Below are 16512 nucleotides of genomic sequence, written 5' to 3' on the forward strand. Positions count from 1 at the left end.
AATGTGGATGGGCCGTAGGTCACTATTGTTTTGTATGGAGTCAAGAGCACATATCCCACATCACCTCAACCATACCAATTTGCAATCGTTTAGCTTATGTCATGCCTAATCGATCTCTCGCGAATCTGCATGTAGGCCGGTTGCAAGCGCACTGACGTATTACATTTACCACATCCCTAAGACATCCCTAAACTACAAATTCGGCACCATGGACGCGTTACCCGAGGGAGAAACTAGCTTCTTCGGCGCTCTAGGGACCGCGATCTACGAGCAGATGCAAATGGCTGAAGAAAAGGGCCTATCTTGGGACAGATATGGACGCATAGCTGCCTACTGCTGCTCCCTGTATGCTTTAATATGTTTTATGACCGCACTTACGCTTAATAGAATCTTGGTATTGGCAGCTCCGAGTCAGAGACGGAGACACGGGCCATCTTTACATCAGTTAGATGGTTCTTTGCATGATTGGAGCCAGCAAGTACGGCGATGGTTTTCGATATTTCTTCGTTGTACTGCGATTGCCGTCTTGGGGTTTAACCTCTATCGGGTTCTTGTGGCATTAAATGTCCAGCGGCAGATTGGGACTCCTGAAGGGAAATCATGGTGGTTTTTGCGTCTTATTCTGGATCGCTTTTTCGCATATGATCCCCAGTTTTACGCCAAAAGTCAGTTTATGGCTACACCTAGCACCAAAGTGATGGTGGGGCCATCAAGCGAGATCTACTGGCCCATTTTTTTGGGTGTGTGCTACCTGCTACTCGTTGAAACATTTGTGAGCGTTTCTAATGGTAATAAACCATATAGTGAGAGTCTCATCACATTATTCGAGCTCTCAGTTGCATTCCACAGCGATGATTCCGGTTATGGAGTATTTGGTATGCGTCGCCCAGTCCCCACCACAGAACAACTGCTCATGCTCTCATTTTTCCTGATCCTCAGCTACCTTAATATCCACATTGGAGCTCTTGTTAATAACAATCGCACTAGACTCATCCCACTGTCCATCATATCATTGTCCTTTTTAGCATACCTCGTTGCTCGTGTTCCATTTTTCAGCATCCTCTGGTTGTCGTTCATTCCCCAGGTCATAATCGTGGGTGTGTTGCTTATATCCATAACCATCTTTCTCGTCGCCGTCATTGGTACTGGTTTCCAATGGCGCAACTTGGATTACACTACGTTCTTATTCCCTGAAGACTCGGAAAATTCGGCAACACGGGGACTTGCAGGACTCACTCTCGAGGACGATTTCACCACTGGCATTCTCAAGCTTGGTGAGCTCGCTTTGATCCTGGCTGGAAAGCTCAGCTATGTGAGTGAAATTGGTGGTGTTCCAGCTAGCAAGGAAACTTGGATTGAAAAATCACTCTGGGAAAAGTTTGGGGACCATGTAAATGCATTAAAGAGTAGGAGTTCTTCAGACATCATTCATCTACTTGAACATGCTACGCAACATGGGTATGGTAATATGATCGAAAATCCTTCTTCGACATGGATGTATGATGAAGGAGTAACGATCCGTGAGCAAGTTCCTCGCAATATGAAAGATGTTTCTTCACTAAGAAAAAAGTACTCTGGAATGAAACAGTTGGTTGGAAACTTAATGGAGCTCGTCTATGGCTTGGTAGTTGACAAGCTGATGCAGCCAGTGTTTCGGAAAGTTTTGGGAAGAGATTACAATGAACCAAAGTTGCCTCGTTACTTGCAAGGGGCAGTGAACCCTGAAATTGGTTCTGATGAAGAGGGCACCTCAGATGAAGAAAATATCGTTGACACGAATGCGTACTCGGCAGATGAATTATTGGAATTTATTGACCAACCTTGGACAGATAACGACAAATCTGGTGACTATCTTGGTATTGAATCGGAATTGGAGAGCGACTTTGAATCCGATGACCCCGGAGATGTTGGTGAGATAGTCGATACGCAATTCTTGACTGATTTGACCCAGCCAGACTTTGCCAACATCTTTCGCTACAGATTGGAATACGATGGAATTTTGACTCGTTCACGATTCAATAAGCAAACCATGCAAAAAGACGACGGAAGTAAGCTTATTGAATTATTAATGGAAAGAAAGATTGAGAGAGACAAGAGGCTGAAGAAAGCCACTAACGGAGACGACGACCTCGACGATGATATTCCGTACCCTTGCGTTGTATGCCAAATCAACCCTCGTGAATTCATCAGCTGGCCATGTCGGTGCTTTTCCGTATGTGGATCATGTCGGATTAACCTTGCTACAAAGGGTATGGATGGATGTGTATGCTGCCGCAGACATGTTGACGGAGTTACCAAGGTCTACATACCTTGAAAAATAAAATTGGGGAAATATTGCATTGCTGCTAGAGAGTGCCCAGAATACCAGGGCTAGTTCTTTCAGCCAAGAAAAATTTATACATAGCTTTACATCAACTTTACTTCACCTTGCCGCAATAGGCTTGAAATCCTGCAGCCCCTTTATAAGCCGGCCGACCAACGACTGCATCTGGAATCCGCGGTCCCATTGAAAACTCGTGTCGCGCGCGAAGATTCATAGGAGTTGGAGTGTGACAACAACGTTGGATCCTATTGTACCCATTTTTTTTATAGTTCAAGGGAGTGCTGAGCAGACTTTTCAACTAAGTGGACCGACAAAAATTGCCTCAAATGACCGTCGTCACAACAACTACCACGGCAACCGCCACAACTACCATGATACTCCCACCGTCTTTGGGAGCTTTGGCCACTGTCTTCTCTGAGTCTTTTGTTCTGTACTTGAACCTCTTAGATAGGCTTCCAGGTGGTCCTATCATTCTTAGGTACATCAGACTGTCGTACAAGAACGATCCCATTCGGTCTGTCTTCGAGTTGGCCCTCTTCTTGTTCGCAGTACATTATTTCTTGATGTCGAAAAGAAAGGAAAACAAGGATGTGCTCAAGTTATCAAAGCGGGAGATTGACGGTCTTTGTGCCGACTGGAAACCTGAACCACTTTTGGATCCTGTCACCGATGAGGAGAAATGGCAACTCAAGTGTGTCCCAGTTATTCATGGACAGAATGGAGCCCATATATCTGTTTCTCTGCAGCATTCAAAAGGTACCCAACGGCAAGTCGTCAACCTTGCAAGTTACGACTTTTTGAATTTAAATGAGAGTGAAAGGGTTAAGGAAGCTGCCAAGGACACTATATCTAGCACTGGTGTTGGTGCTTGTGGGCCCCCAAATTTCTACGGAACTCAAGATGTACATGTTCGACTTGAAGAAGACTTGGCAAATTACTTTGGTGGAGAGCAGGCGATCATATATGGTCAGGACTTTGTTACTGCAGGTTCCGTCATACCCGCCTTCTTGAAACGTGGAGATCTTTGTGTTGTGGACAGTGGTGTCAATATCGCGATCCAAAAAGCATTGATTGTCAGTCGCTGTGACATAGAGTGGTTTGATCATAATGATACCGAGCACTTGGAGCAAATTTTGAAGGAGATAAAGCCTGTGCTCGATAAACAAAAGCCAATAAAGAGACGTTTTATCGTTACAGAAGGACTCTTTGCCAACACAGGTGATTTGCCCAAATTGCCAGAGATTGTGAGATTGAAGAACAAGTACAAGTATAGGCTCTTTCTTGACGAAACTTTGTCTATTGGCTCATTGGGCAAATCTGGAAGAGGTGTGGTTGAACACTTTGATATTCCAAGATCTGAAATATCTATCACTATTGGTTCATTGGCAAACTCTCTTGCCTCATCTGGTGGGTTCTGTGTTGGAGTTAATCCAATGGTACACCATCAAAGAATCTCATCACTCGCCTATGTTTTCAGTGCTTCTTTACCTCCTTATTCTGCGCGTGCTGCTTCCCAGTCTCTTCGTGAAATTGGAGAAGATTTGGATAAAGACGGTAAGTCGAAGTTGGTGTCGAAGTTGCATGACAATATCTCATTTGTCCGTGCTACCTTGGCAAAGTCTATTCCTACCCAATACCTTTCCATTGTATCAGAGAAACTTTCCCCGATCATTCATTTACAATTAAATGAAAAATACAGAGAGTCGTTGGGATTCCCCTTATTTTACGGTAGTGCTGAATTTTTGAACACTGGGAAACCCTCACGCACGTTAAACGAATTTAGTCATAGTCTCAACTGGGAATCTTTCATTTTGCAAAAGATAATCGACGGATGTTTGCTGCAGTATGGAATACTTATCACAAGATCCCACAACATTCTCAAGCACGAAAACTTGCCTTTGACGCCTCCACATTTGATGGTAATGGTCAAAGTGGGAGTGGAGCAAGAAGAATTAAACGCATTATCCAAGGCTTTGAGCGCGGTGGTACCCGAAGTGTGCAGTCGCTATGCATCAGAAGCATCATTCTTGTCATCTACTAATGAACTTATCAACTATTAGAAATTCATTAATTAATTAATTTAATAAGTTACTTCGATGTCAATTCTTATGCCGTCATTCTGCTCCGAGCTTCTCTAGCTATGGCACGAGCTTCTTCTATGTCATGAGCGTTGTTGTAATTTTGATCTTTTGCATAGTTGTGAGCCTCTTCGTATCGTTTGTTTTTAAGAGCATGGCGAGCAAGCCACAAACGAGCCTTGGACGTTTCGTCACTGATACCCCAATCCTGTTCCAGCTCAAGGCAAAGCTTCATGTATGTGTATGTGTCTCCAAGGTTACCAATCTTATCAGAAAGAGTTGCAAGTCGATAAGAGATGTGAGGCTCATGGCTCTCGACCTCGTTACTCTTGTTGAAGCTTTCTATCTGTAATGCTTTTTCAAACGACTTGAACGCTTCTTCGTATTTCTCATTCTTCTCATAACAATTTCCTATAGCCTGCCACATTCGGGTGTCGAGCGGTTGCAAACTGGTGGCTCTCTGATAGTAGTATAGAGCATATAGATGCATATCCAATACCTCATATGCCTGGCCAAGACCATACCAAGCACGAAAGTCTCTGGGGTTTGTATCAACCGCTCTTCTGTAAGATTCTATGGCAGCGTGTGAATTCTTAAGCTCCACGAATTCGTGTCCCATCAAAGTCCAAGCACTAAGACAGTTTTTATTGAGCGTAAGAGCACGCTTGTAGTACATTATTGCCTTCTCGTGTTCACATTTCATTGAATGGTAGTTGGCAATTATGCAACAAGTTTCCGGTCTATACTTGTCGATTGCAGATGCAAATTGAGCTAGAAATGAAAGCTTTGGTTTTTTTTCCATAACATAGAGCATATTTGAAAATGTATCAAGGTCATCAAGGCGAAAGGGATCTTCGAGAAGTACCTGGTCAAAGATTCCTTCTGCGGTATAGTAGTCCAAGCTGTGATATGCGATGAGAAATTTCTGGACTTTAAGAAAGGTGAATGACGGGAAAATTTCGATGAGAGACATCAATGTGTCGACTAGAAGCGGCAGTTGTTGGTAGAATTCTTGTAGCACCACCACTTCAAAAAATTGGAACATTATGTGACTAGCGAAATGAGGTTTATTCGCCTTTGTCTCGTTGATGAAAGAGATCACCTCATCATAAGCTGTGAAACATGATATAAGTTCCTTCCAAGCCGACCAATTATAGGGAAATAACTCGAGCGACTGGACTAGATATGTCTGAGCAAGAGTGGGTTTTTTCCTTTTGTTGCAAATCATACCATTGAGGAAATAGAGAAGTCCATTGGGCTGATTTGCTGGATTCGAATTGTAGCTATCGGCTTCGCCCGCTATTTGACTCAATCTGTAGTTGGTAGAACCTTTTTCATTGCTCACACTAGAACTTGATATAACGTTAATACTGCTATCTCTTGCCTCAGTTTCCCTCTTATCAATGGAGATATATATGGAGTATAACTTCATGAACACTGCTATCCCACTCTTACATCCTGATAAAGTATGTGCCGCTCGCTCAAAGTCTTTGCAGTTGAAATATGTGCTTGCTAGCATGATCTTATCCTGTTCGTGCTCTTCTTGAGCATCTAACTGTGGATTGGAGTAAGTTGTTGATGTGCCTTGTGTTAGGCCATTGAGTGCCTCAGCACACCATTTTGCTGCTTGATAGAGATTGACTTTGGAAAGAAGCTGGCACGCATGGCGAAGGTCACCTCTAAGTGTTTCAATACTATCTGAAGTCATAACAAGTACGTAGGTTCACTGCGCGAGATCAACCAAGAAAATGAGTGTCGCGCATTCTGATAAACACTTTTAAAAAAGACGGTACTGAATAAGTCTTGTAATTTATAAGGTAGCTACTATCTTACTTCTTCAGCATAACTCGGTAAGGTTGTATCCTGACACTATAGCTTCCATAAAAATCAGCCTTCAAACAAGTCATATTTACCAAAATGATATCTGATGCCCCCATCGGTGACATGCTAGAAACAGCACTTTCCACGTTTCAAAGTGCCTTTGATGCTTTGTCCAGGATAGAAGACTCCAATAAGACGCCACTGCTGGATCGGCAATTCATAATGGATTCTTTTCATGTCAATAGATTAACAAAGGCGTTTAAAGACTGGGAAGAACGCAACAAAAAATCGTATTTGGAGACAGAAGCGAGAGGTTACAACAAACAAGTCGGCGAGATAGCGAGGGTGAATACAGAGGTCGAAGCTTTGGAAGCTAATCTCGAACGGACTTTGGAAAAAAAATACACTTCCCAACTTTGCATTTTCAATACTGACAATCGAAAACTATAACGACGGAGAATTCCTCAAGTATTTGACCCGAGACGAAAATGGACATTACCAGAAACAAGTCAGAACTTCAGAAATCTTTCTGCTTGACGTCAATTCAAAATTGGCAGAGCCAGAGTTTGAAGTGTTCAATCGTCTCATCAACATCGAAGCACGCATAAGACTACAGAAAAAAATTGTGTGTGAGATATTGATCCATACAAAAAACCAATTGGCATCAAGGAATAGAAAGTGGAGTTCCCGTGATACTAGTTTGCAAGAATTTCTTGAGGCGACGCTTCCTGGGGTCTTCACAGAGATTGAAAAGGTGCGTAATGAAATAAGACAAGAGGCAGAAAGAAAAGACAACAAAGACGTTGATATGGAACACGAAACGGACTTTGACGAACAAGAGAACAACGATGAAGATATGGCTGCTCCTGAGCAGAATGATGAAGCTGCAGAAGCTCAAGATGAAACATCGTCAAAGCCAGAAATGATGGATCTCAATGAATGAATGGATCACCGGTTGCCTACGTATGGTTTCTTTACCTGTATTTATTGCATAATTGTTGAATAACTATTGTTCACCATTGAAAAGATAGTGGAATACTTGTGCCGGCGAATCGCCCTTCTCCCTCCTGAAGTTGACAATTCTCACCAATTGATATCCCGCAACTCCTCCCAAGAAAAAATTGACACTAGCAAGAAGCGCGTTTCTTGGACGTATCACAAATCCTGCCCACCTTGTCCATATGGCACCGGTAGCGAACAAAGCAATCTGCTGGGTTCCACTGAGTTTTTCTACAGGACGCTGAATATCATTTAATCCAGCCAAAACCAAAGACCACTTCATAACTGGGGCCCAGAAATGGACCGTCTTGGGTCCAGTTTCCGAGTTCAAATAGCGGGCAAATTTGCTGGTATGTTGAGCAGCGGAAGCCATGGTGACAGGACTCCGAAATCCTCACCGATTTTGTAATCCTCGGGCTATCTGCAGTCCGTCGGGTGGGGCAGTCGGCTAGTTTCAAGATAGTGTATTACTATGGCATCTGGTCTATATATATCCTCCTTTCTTGCACATTCCGTAGAATATGCTGTTCTTATCTTCCAATAATTTCTCTGGCGTATCAAATTCTTTGACTGTTCCATTGTCTAATGTGATGATACGATCGCTGTCCATCACGGTATCGAGTCTATGGGCAATAGTGACAATGGTTCTGTCTTTAAATTCGCTCCTGATTGTTTCTTGTACCACACTATCGGTCTGTGAGTCAACAGCAGCAGTAGCTTCGTCGAGAACAAGAATTCTAGAAGGATTCAAAAGCGCTCTCGCAAGACACATGAGTTGCTTCTGTCCCGCCGAGAGATTGGCTCCTCCTTCAGAAACCTTGTAGTTGAGTCTATTTTCCTCACCTTCAGGAAGTTCGAACCGCAACACATGCTCCTTCAAGTGTGAGTGCTCAAGTACCTTCCATAATGCTTCGTCGGTATGTTGATTAAGAGGGTCCAAATTTTGACGGAGAGTACCCTCAAAGGCTTGAGAGTCCTGTGGGATAATGGCAAGACTACCTCTCAACAAAGAGAGATTGAGTTCACTAGTGTTTAACCCGTCGATACTAATGTGGCCGGTTTCAGGTTCGATGATGCGGAAGATAGCTAGCGCCAATGAACTCTTACCAGCTCCAGTCCTCCCAACTACTCCAATCTTTTCTTGTGGCTTGATGTCAAGGTTGATGTTTTTCAATACCAAGTCAAGATTTGCACGATACCGTGTAGAGTAGTCTTTAAACTCGATTGCTCCATTATCTGGCCACGATTCTCCAACTTCGGTCCTGCCCAAACCGGTTTCATTCTCAATGGGCAAGTCCCAATACTCGACACAGCGCTCAAAGCATACAATATTGGATTCCACCATTGCAGAGGTTTGTACGAGTAAACTGAGGGAGCCAGTGACTGTCAAGGCATAAGTCATTAAGAAACCGGCCATTCCTGCTGTAAGAGGCTTCGAAGAGAGGAGCGTCAAAACTGACAAAATGGAGGAAGACAACACCAGAATGGATCCGAGAAAGTGTAACCTTGTTGAAAGCCATCTGCTAATCGACTGCAGCATGAAAAGACTTTTTGTGTTCACATCAATGTTTGATCTGTTGATATAACAGAAACGATCCATTTGATCAAATGCTCTCAATGTATCAACTCCGTTCAAACTCTCTTGCAAGTGGGCGTAAATGGGCGATCTCGAGACAGATATCAATCTTTTGAGCTCACGCGAGATGGAGATATAGTATCTCTGATAATATCCATACACGAACGAGAGCACGAATATCATTATTGTAAAAGGTGGAATGGCAAGACCAACAATGAGCAAAGTTATCAAAGTCGTTGCAAAAGAAGTAAAGAGCAGATCGAACACTCCCGCCAATACATCGTCAACTTTGTTGATATCTGAAGTGAACCGATTCATTATGCGGCCCAAAGGAGTTCGTTCAAAGAACAGCATTGGGGCACGAAGGACTCTGGCAGCCATCCGATCGTGGGTGACTCGAGAAGCCCTCAATGCTAAGATAACCTGAATCATGGTACCTTTTATAACTCCTAGAATGCTTCGACTTATTCCGATTGCAGCATAAATGGCAATGAACTTCCAAACGGCCTCTCTTGAACTATTCTCAGAGCCCAGTTCGGCCCAGTACTTGAGCCAATAAGTGCCAGCAACTTCAGCTAAAGTTGTCAACGCAACGAACACGATAGCAGTAATTGATCCAGGCACAGAACAAGCTCTGGCATATTTTAAATAGACACCCCATTTCACAGCTCCCTTGGCGGAATCTTCCTTCAACTGGGCAGTGCGGATATTTGGGAGAAGCTTCTCAAGCGAATTCCAACTAAACTCAGCTATTTTCGCCTTTTCGTACTTTTTTGGCCTCTCGGTGGTAGTCACTTGACCGCTTTGTGGCCTTATTGAAGGCGTTCCACTTTCAGAGCCACTGTCAAGTTTGGTAACTAGCTCATACAATTTCGTACAATTCTCTTCCTTTCCGTACACTTGAAATACAGTTCCATGTTCCACAATTGTACCGTGCTCAAGCAAGTAAATATGGTCAGCCAAGTCCAAAACAGGGATCGAATTAGTAGCCAAGATAACAGTTTTGCCTGAAAGGAGGCCAGTCGATTTGGAAAGCACTTGATCAGTGATTTTTTGACCCACATGAGCATCGACTGCCGACAAAACATCGTCCAAGAGATAGACGTCCGCTCTAGCGTACACTGCTCTTGCTAATGCAAGTCTTGCTTTTTGACCGCCCGATAACGATACCCCCTTTTCGCCCACTTGAGTGTCGTCCCCATCAGGAAGAATCTCTAAATCTGGAAGCAATTCACACGCTTCAATAGTTCGCTGATAAAAATCTTCGTCATACTCGTATCCAAATAAGATGTTCTCCTTTACTGATGCATTCATAATCCAAGGATTTTGCGCACAGTATGCAACGGAACCAAAAACACCGAATGAGGTAGGCTGGTGAATATTGTCACCATTGACAGCATTGAAATTTCCTAAGATTGCTGATAAGAAACTCGATTTACCACTGCCGACTTTACCAACCACGCATATTATGTTGCCAACTGGGACCTGGAAATCTATCTTTTTCAATGCATACTTCACCTCTGGAATCAAAGCTTCTTCTTCCAGATCTCTCTCAGGTACAGGTGGAGGGGGTGAACGAAGGAAAGAGGTATTCTTGATGGAGATGGCGTGCTCTAACGGGGTATCGGAATTGAATCTTTGAATCATTTTTTCGTCAATTTCATCGAGAATCAAGAAAGATCTTATTCTGCCCAATGAGACGGAGGTTTCTACCAATGAGGTCATCACCGCCGGAAAGGCAAGAATCGGGGTAGCAAGCAACCGAAGAAGAGTCAAGGCAGGGAAAACGGTATTCGACGTAAGTTCCCGGCCCAGAAACAAAGCGAACGTGGAGAGAGCAGCGAAAGAAATCAAGAAAGGAGTAGATTTCCAAATGACCATTATAAATTGTCTGATTACTCTGATCTTTCGTGAGTTCTTGAGTTCTTGATCATTCCTAGCTTCGCTTAGCTTGGCCAACATTGGAATTTCCCAAGCGTAGAGCTTGATACTTTTGATAGATGAAAATATTTCGTTGACAACTCGAGTTCTGTGATCCTTGAGAGCCATTTGGGTCTTTCCCAACGAACGCTGTAACTTGATGAGGCTGGCAGTGAAAGGTGAAAGAATAACCATGACGAGAAACCCGGTGCACGTTGCGGGTCCACCCAAGAGTTTCCACAAGGAGAGGACTCCCACAACCATTTGAATTGGCGCGAGTACAATAATACTCATCGTTTGAGAAGCACCTTGGATTTTTATGACATCGACGGAAACCAAGTTGATTATATCGCCAGCAGAGCTCTTCTGACGAGCTTCTGCTGAAAGCTTCAAACTCTTCTGAAATATCAATGCATTGAGAGATGAGCGCAATCCAAGACCCAACTCTGCTATCTTTAAAACGTATTGGTTGTAAAGAGCTGTTTGTACTATAGTCAAGAGACCCATTGAGAAACAGATAAGTACACCTTGTAATATTGAAGGTGAATCTTTTTGGAAAAACGTGATGAAGATTCTCAATAATTGAGGCTGTACAAAGTCCAACATGGATTCGGAGAGCTCATAGACAAAGGAGAGTATGGTCACAAACCAGAAGCTCACCCATAACGTACGCAATAAGGAAGGTTCTTTGTGGTTCTGCCTTTCGGCATCCCAATTTTTCGCAAGCTTCTTCGATACATCGGCAGACTCCAAATTAGCCGGGGAATTTGGTAAGTCTAAGTTGGTGACAGTATCATTATTGTAGGAATTTGCAATCAAGTCATTCATCCAGGTGAAAGTAATTCTTTCGTACAAATTTGGCTTGAATAAATCGACTTCAAGTCCTCGTTTTGTATAGCTGAAGATAAGTTCATGTGTGGGTTTCCAGAAAGTCCTCGCTCCTTCAAAAACGCACACAACAATCGAGTTCAAAATAAGCACAAGCTCCACGACATGGATAGCATTGTAGGAAGTACCCTTCACCACATGTTGCCTGGTAAAAGTGTCCTGGTACCAAAGAAAGATATGCGCGGCAACCATAAAGGGCCAGTAGCAAAGCAAGAACAGATCTGCCGTTGGTGACCGAGTCACTTCAATTACATGTAATGGGAGGATCACTGTCGCGAGAGCAACCAAAGTTGTACCAAACGACAAAACTTTTGCATCTGCTTTGCGTTCGTGAATATTCACAAACGTACAGAGATAAAACCACAAGATGCAATGGAAAGACACCAAAAATATCCGCAAGGTGTGTAGGAGTCCAGTACTTTTGGGCCCATAGTTTCCTAGCTTTGGTTTCTTATAGCTAGTCCACAAACGACCACTTAAAATGACAAAGAAGGTGCCATTGATATAGGTAAAGAGCCACAATATGAAGCAAGGATTGAAGGCATTTTCATCGGTTGAAGATACAGCATTCAAGATAGACCTCCAGTCGCAAAACGTTGCGGTGGTCCCGCGATCCAAACTATTTTGAATCATAATAGTTGGGAAAGTGCCGTCAGCATGTGTCTTAATATAAGAGCTTGATGGTACCGCACCCTGCACGGCTCCTAGCGCGCTAATTTGATGGTGCGGGTGTACTGGATGTTCTCGGTGGCTGATAGAGAGTGGCTTTGAAGAATTAATACGTCAAACTTTATCGCAGGTTGCATTTGTCGGGCATTCACGGAAGACATAGCTGAGAGGCGCAAATTCAGGAAATGTCTCCGGGTCTCAGGCTTATGCATGACCCCAGTTTCCCTGAATTTTTTTTAATTGAAGCATATTGATATGAATTCATATTATATTTTGTCTCAAATTTGAATTGCACCTGATAGCGCTTTAAGCGAGCCGCACCCTTTAATTCTGGATGATCGCTATGAGCGGTACTGTATAAATCAACAGCAAGTTCCGAGCAGGTTGATATGGTTGCAAAAGAGCTATATTTCATCCCTTGGCATTGAGCTGTTCTTATAAGCAGTATCCTGCTCCGTTACCATAGACATGATGGCAATTAACGATTTTCGTCAGTATGTAATTTTTTTTCTCGGACATCTTCCCGCGCCGGAGCCGAAATTGCCAGAAGCCAATCACGCGCTGCATAATTGGAGATCACACCCTCGGAATTGCACACTTCCGGATGGGACCCCACAAACAACGAAAAGGTGACACCACTAAGCCGGAAATAGCCATTGAAGCTAGAGAATCAAGTCAGCAGCAAACAAGCACCAATGGTTACTGATGTATAGCTCATATACAGCTTTTTCGCTATTTCTGTCAACTTTTTGGCACCAAGAATGGACAGTGATGTTCACACCCATACACCGTACCACCCTCGGAAGTACCAGCAATTATTAACTTGGCGCGTTTGATTGGTTCCACGACCCGCTTCGGTGCCCTCGGTGGGATCTGATATAAAAAGGATCAAAACGAGGAGTTTTTTTTCGTTGGTAGATATTTCGGCAAACCACTAAATTTTGTCACACAATGTTGTCAGCAACTAGAGGTGCTTTGAAGGCTCCACGTACGCACTCCATCCGTGGATTGGCTACTGCTGGTATCACTAGAGACTCCCAGGTTAACCAAAACTTGTTGGAATCTCATTCGTTCATCAACTATAAAAAGAATGTTGAAACCGTTGACATTGTCAAGAAGAGATTGAATCGTCCATTGACTTACGCTGAAAAGTTGTTGTACGCACACTTGGATGATCCTCATGGACAAGACATTGAGAGAGGTGTGTCTTACTTGAAGTTGAGACCTGACAGAGTTGCTTGTCAAGATGCTACCGCTCAAATGGCTATTTTGCAATTTATGTCTGCTGGTATGCCACAAGTTGCCACTCCATCCACTGTTCACTGTGACCACTTGATTCAAGCCCAAGTTGGTTCCAAGAAGGATTTGGCTAGAGCCATTGACTTGAACAAGGAGGTGTTTGACTTTTTGTCCTCTGCTTGTGCCAAGTACAACTTGGGTTTCTGGAAGCCTGGTTCGGGTATTATTCACCAAATTGTGTTGGAGAACTATGCATTCCCCGGTGCTTTGTTGATTGGTACTGACTCCCACACTCCTAACGCTGGTGGTTTGGGTCAATTGGCCATTGGTGTTGGTGGTGCTGATGCCGTCGATGTCATGGCTGGTTTGCCATGGGAATTGAAGGCCCCTAAGATCATCGGTGTCAAGTTGACCGGTAAGATGTCGGGTTGGACTTCTCCAAAGGATATCATCTTGAAATTGGCTGGTATCACCACCGTCAAGGGTGGAACTGGTGCCATTGTTGAGTACTTTGGTTCTGGTGTTGAGACCTTCTCCTGTACTGGTATGGGTACCATCTGTAATATGGGTGCTGAAATCGGTGCTACCACCTCGGTGTTCCCATTCAACAACTCTATGGTTGACTACTTGAATGCCACTGGTAGATCTCAAATTGCTGAATTCGCTCAACTCTACAAGAAAGACTTCTTGTCTGCTGACGAAGGATGTGAGTACGACCAAATCATCGAGATTGATTTGAACACCTTGGAGCCTCACGTCAACGGTCCATTCACCCCTGACTTGGCTACTCCAATCTCCAAGATGAAGGAGACTGCTAAGGCCAACGACTGGCCAATGGACGTCAAGGTCGGTTTGATTGGTTCTTGTACCAACTCTTCCTACGAGGACATGTCTAGAGCTGCTTCCATCATTAAGGATGCTGCTGAGCATGGATTGAAGGCTAAGACCATCTACACTGTCTCTCCTGGTTCTGAGCAAGTTAGAGCCACCATCGAGAGAGATGGTCAATTGAAGACTTTCGAAGATTTTGGTGGTATCGTCATGGCTAACGCTTGTGGTCCTTGTATCGGTCAATGGGACAGACAGGACATCAAGAAGGGTGACAAGAACACTATTGTTTCTTCTTTCAACAGAAACTTCACCTCCAGAAATGACGGTAACCCAGCTACCCATGCTTTCGTTTCTTCTCCAGAAATGGTTACTGCATACGCTATCGCTGGTGACTTGGGTTTCAACCCAATCACTGACACCTTGGTTGGTGCTGATGGTAAGGAGTTCAAGTTGAAGGAGCCAACTGGTGTCGGTTTGCCTCCAAACGGTTACGACAAGGGTGAGAACACCTACCAAGCTCCTCCAGCTGACAGAAGTCAAGTCACTGTTGAGATTGCCCCAACCTCTGACAGATTGCAAAAGTTGTCTCCATTCAAGCCATGGAACGGTAAGGACGCCGTTGGTTTGCCAATTTTGATTAAGGCTTTGGGTAAGACTACCACCGATCACATCTCTATGGCCGGTCCTTGGTTGAAATACAGAGGTCACTTGGAAAACATTTCCAACAACTACATGATTGGTGCCACTAATGCCGAGAACGGTGAGGCTAACAACCTTAAGAACCGTTTCACTGGTGAATACAAGGGTGTTCCAGAGGTCGCTGCTGAGTACAGAGACGCTGGTAAGCCATGGGTTGTCATTGGTGACGAAAACTTTGGTGAGGGTTCTTCTAGAGAACACGCCGCTTTGGAGCCAAGATTCTTGGGTGGTTTCGCTATCATTACCAAGTCGTTCGCTCGTATTCACGAAACTAACTTGAAGAAACAAGGTATGTTGCCATTGAACTTCAAGAACGTGGCTGACTACGACAGAATCAACCCTGAGGACACTGTTGATATCCTTGGATTGACTGAGTTAGCCCCAGGTAAGAACCTTATCTTGAGAGTCCACCCTCAAGATGGTGGTGAGCCATGGGAGTGTGAGTTGACCCACACTTACAACGCTGAACAAATTGAGTGGTTCAAGTACGGATCTGCTTTGAACAAGATGGCAGCCAATTAAATAGTATAAGCGATCTTTATTAAACGGTACTGTTATTTATTCAATGTTATTCATAGTTATTATTTGTTTAGGCTACCTTTTTCTTTAAAAATGCGCTTTCCGAATCACTCATTATCATTGATGTAGTCAAGAAGTTCATGTAAAATGTTCTCCAATGACGAGTAGAAAGCACAGTAGTCGTTAATATCCACATAATTGTTTCGTAAGTCATAATACAACTTTTCCTTCATTTGCACAAGTTCACTTCTACTTGTATGAGGCATTGATTCAGCATTAAGCTCAGGTGAAGCAATATCAACTCCTTGCATCAAGTTGTCATGAAGGAAACTAGCTGCCAGATCGTTCAGCTGACCAGAGCTTGACCTTGACATTGATGTTCCTTTGGGCGACTCCTCAGCATTGGAGTTGTGGGCGTCTGAAGTAACAGGAACAAGTTTTCTTGTTTGTGGATCTAACAAGAGTGGTTGAGGAACATCCATAATGCTGAACAACTCAGTCATGTTCGTGTAACCTGAAACATGGAAATCAATGAACTCCATGTTGAAATCTTGCTTTCTCTTCAGGTTCAACGACATATATTGGTTGATAAGGTTGATGATGTTGAACTTTTTGAGAATGTACTCCCAGGTCATATTGGCAAGAGACAACATTCTCTTGTACTTTTCGTTTTTGAACCACTTGCGATGAAGAATAAATAATGCCTTGTTGATCAACTTGACATAGATAACCAACTCATTCAAGGCCATAAACTCGTACTTGAATTTCACGGTGATGATAACAAACATCAAAATAATTGAATCCAAGGGAATGGTCCTTTTGACATACCAATTGAACTTTCCAAACTTGAAAAAGTCATTATACTTCAAAAAATCATTCAAGTTGTGCAATATCGATGGAATCAAGTTTTTGGTCATGTTCTCATAAGTAAAGTCTTCAAATTGGTTGAA

At 43.4% G+C, this 16512-nt stretch overlaps 7 protein-coding genes across 7 annotated transcripts; 3 read left to right on the forward strand and 4 right to left on the reverse strand. All coding sequences in view use genetic code 12, as the record gives it.

The window, feature by feature from the left end:
* Nucleotides 1-208: 208 nt before the first annotated feature.
* Nucleotides 209-2314, forward strand: PGUG_00097 (putative ubiquitin-protein ligase; the record flags this gene model as incomplete). The annotated part of the gene is made up of 1 exon (XM_001486670.1): nt 209-2314. One exon carries the CDS (start codon nt 209-211, stop codon nt 2312-2314), a length of 2106 nt encoding a protein of 701 aa, XP_001486720.2.
* A 335-nt stretch (nt 2315-2649) lies between these two features.
* On the forward strand, nt 2650-4383 carry PGUG_00098 (serine C-palmitoyltransferase; the record flags this gene model as incomplete). Its single annotated transcript, XM_001486671.1, has 1 exon — nt 2650-4383. One exon carries the CDS (start codon nt 2650-2652, stop codon nt 4381-4383), a length of 1734 nt encoding a protein of 577 aa, XP_001486721.2.
* Nucleotides 4384-4429: 46 nt separating this feature from the next.
* Nucleotides 4430-6109, reverse strand: CDC23 (anaphase promoting complex subunit; the record flags this gene model as incomplete). Its single annotated transcript, XM_001486672.1, has 1 exon — nt 4430-6109. One exon carries the CDS (start codon nt 6107-6109, stop codon nt 4430-4432), a length of 1680 nt encoding a protein of 559 aa, XP_001486722.2.
* A 1119-nt stretch (nt 6110-7228) lies between these two features.
* On the reverse strand, nt 7229-7594 carry PGUG_00100 (mitochondrial pyruvate carrier; the record flags this gene model as incomplete). Its single annotated transcript, XM_001486673.1, has 1 exon — nt 7229-7594. One exon carries the CDS (start codon nt 7592-7594, stop codon nt 7229-7231), a length of 366 nt encoding a protein of 121 aa, XP_001486723.1.
* Nucleotides 7595-7705: 111 nt separating this feature from the next.
* On the reverse strand, nt 7706-12238 carry PGUG_00101 (ATP-binding cassette bilirubin transporter; the record flags this gene model as incomplete). The annotated part of the gene is made up of 1 exon (XM_001486674.1): nt 7706-12238. One exon carries the CDS (start codon nt 12236-12238, stop codon nt 7706-7708), a length of 4533 nt encoding a protein of 1510 aa, XP_001486724.2.
* A 987-nt stretch (nt 12239-13225) lies between these two features.
* Nucleotides 13226-15565, forward strand: ACO1 (aconitate hydratase; the record flags this gene model as incomplete). The annotated part of the gene is made up of 1 exon (XM_001486675.1): nt 13226-15565. One exon carries the CDS (start codon nt 13226-13228, stop codon nt 15563-15565), a length of 2340 nt encoding a protein of 779 aa, XP_001486725.1.
* A 104-nt stretch (nt 15566-15669) lies between these two features.
* Nucleotides 15670-16479, reverse strand: PGUG_00103 (uncharacterized protein; the record flags this gene model as incomplete). The annotated part of the gene is made up of 1 exon (XM_001486676.1): nt 15670-16479. One exon carries the CDS (start codon nt 16477-16479, stop codon nt 15670-15672), a length of 810 nt encoding a protein of 269 aa, XP_001486726.2.
* Between the last annotated feature and the right edge of the window lie 33 nt (nt 16480-16512).

The sequence above is a fragment of the Meyerozyma guilliermondii genome, genomic scaffold (assembly GCF_000149425.1).
Source record: "Meyerozyma guilliermondii ATCC 6260 scaffold_1 genomic scaffold, whole genome shotgun sequence".
In the NCBI taxonomy this organism is placed as follows: Eukaryota; Fungi; Ascomycota; class Pichiomycetes; order Serinales; family Debaryomycetaceae; genus Meyerozyma; species Meyerozyma guilliermondii.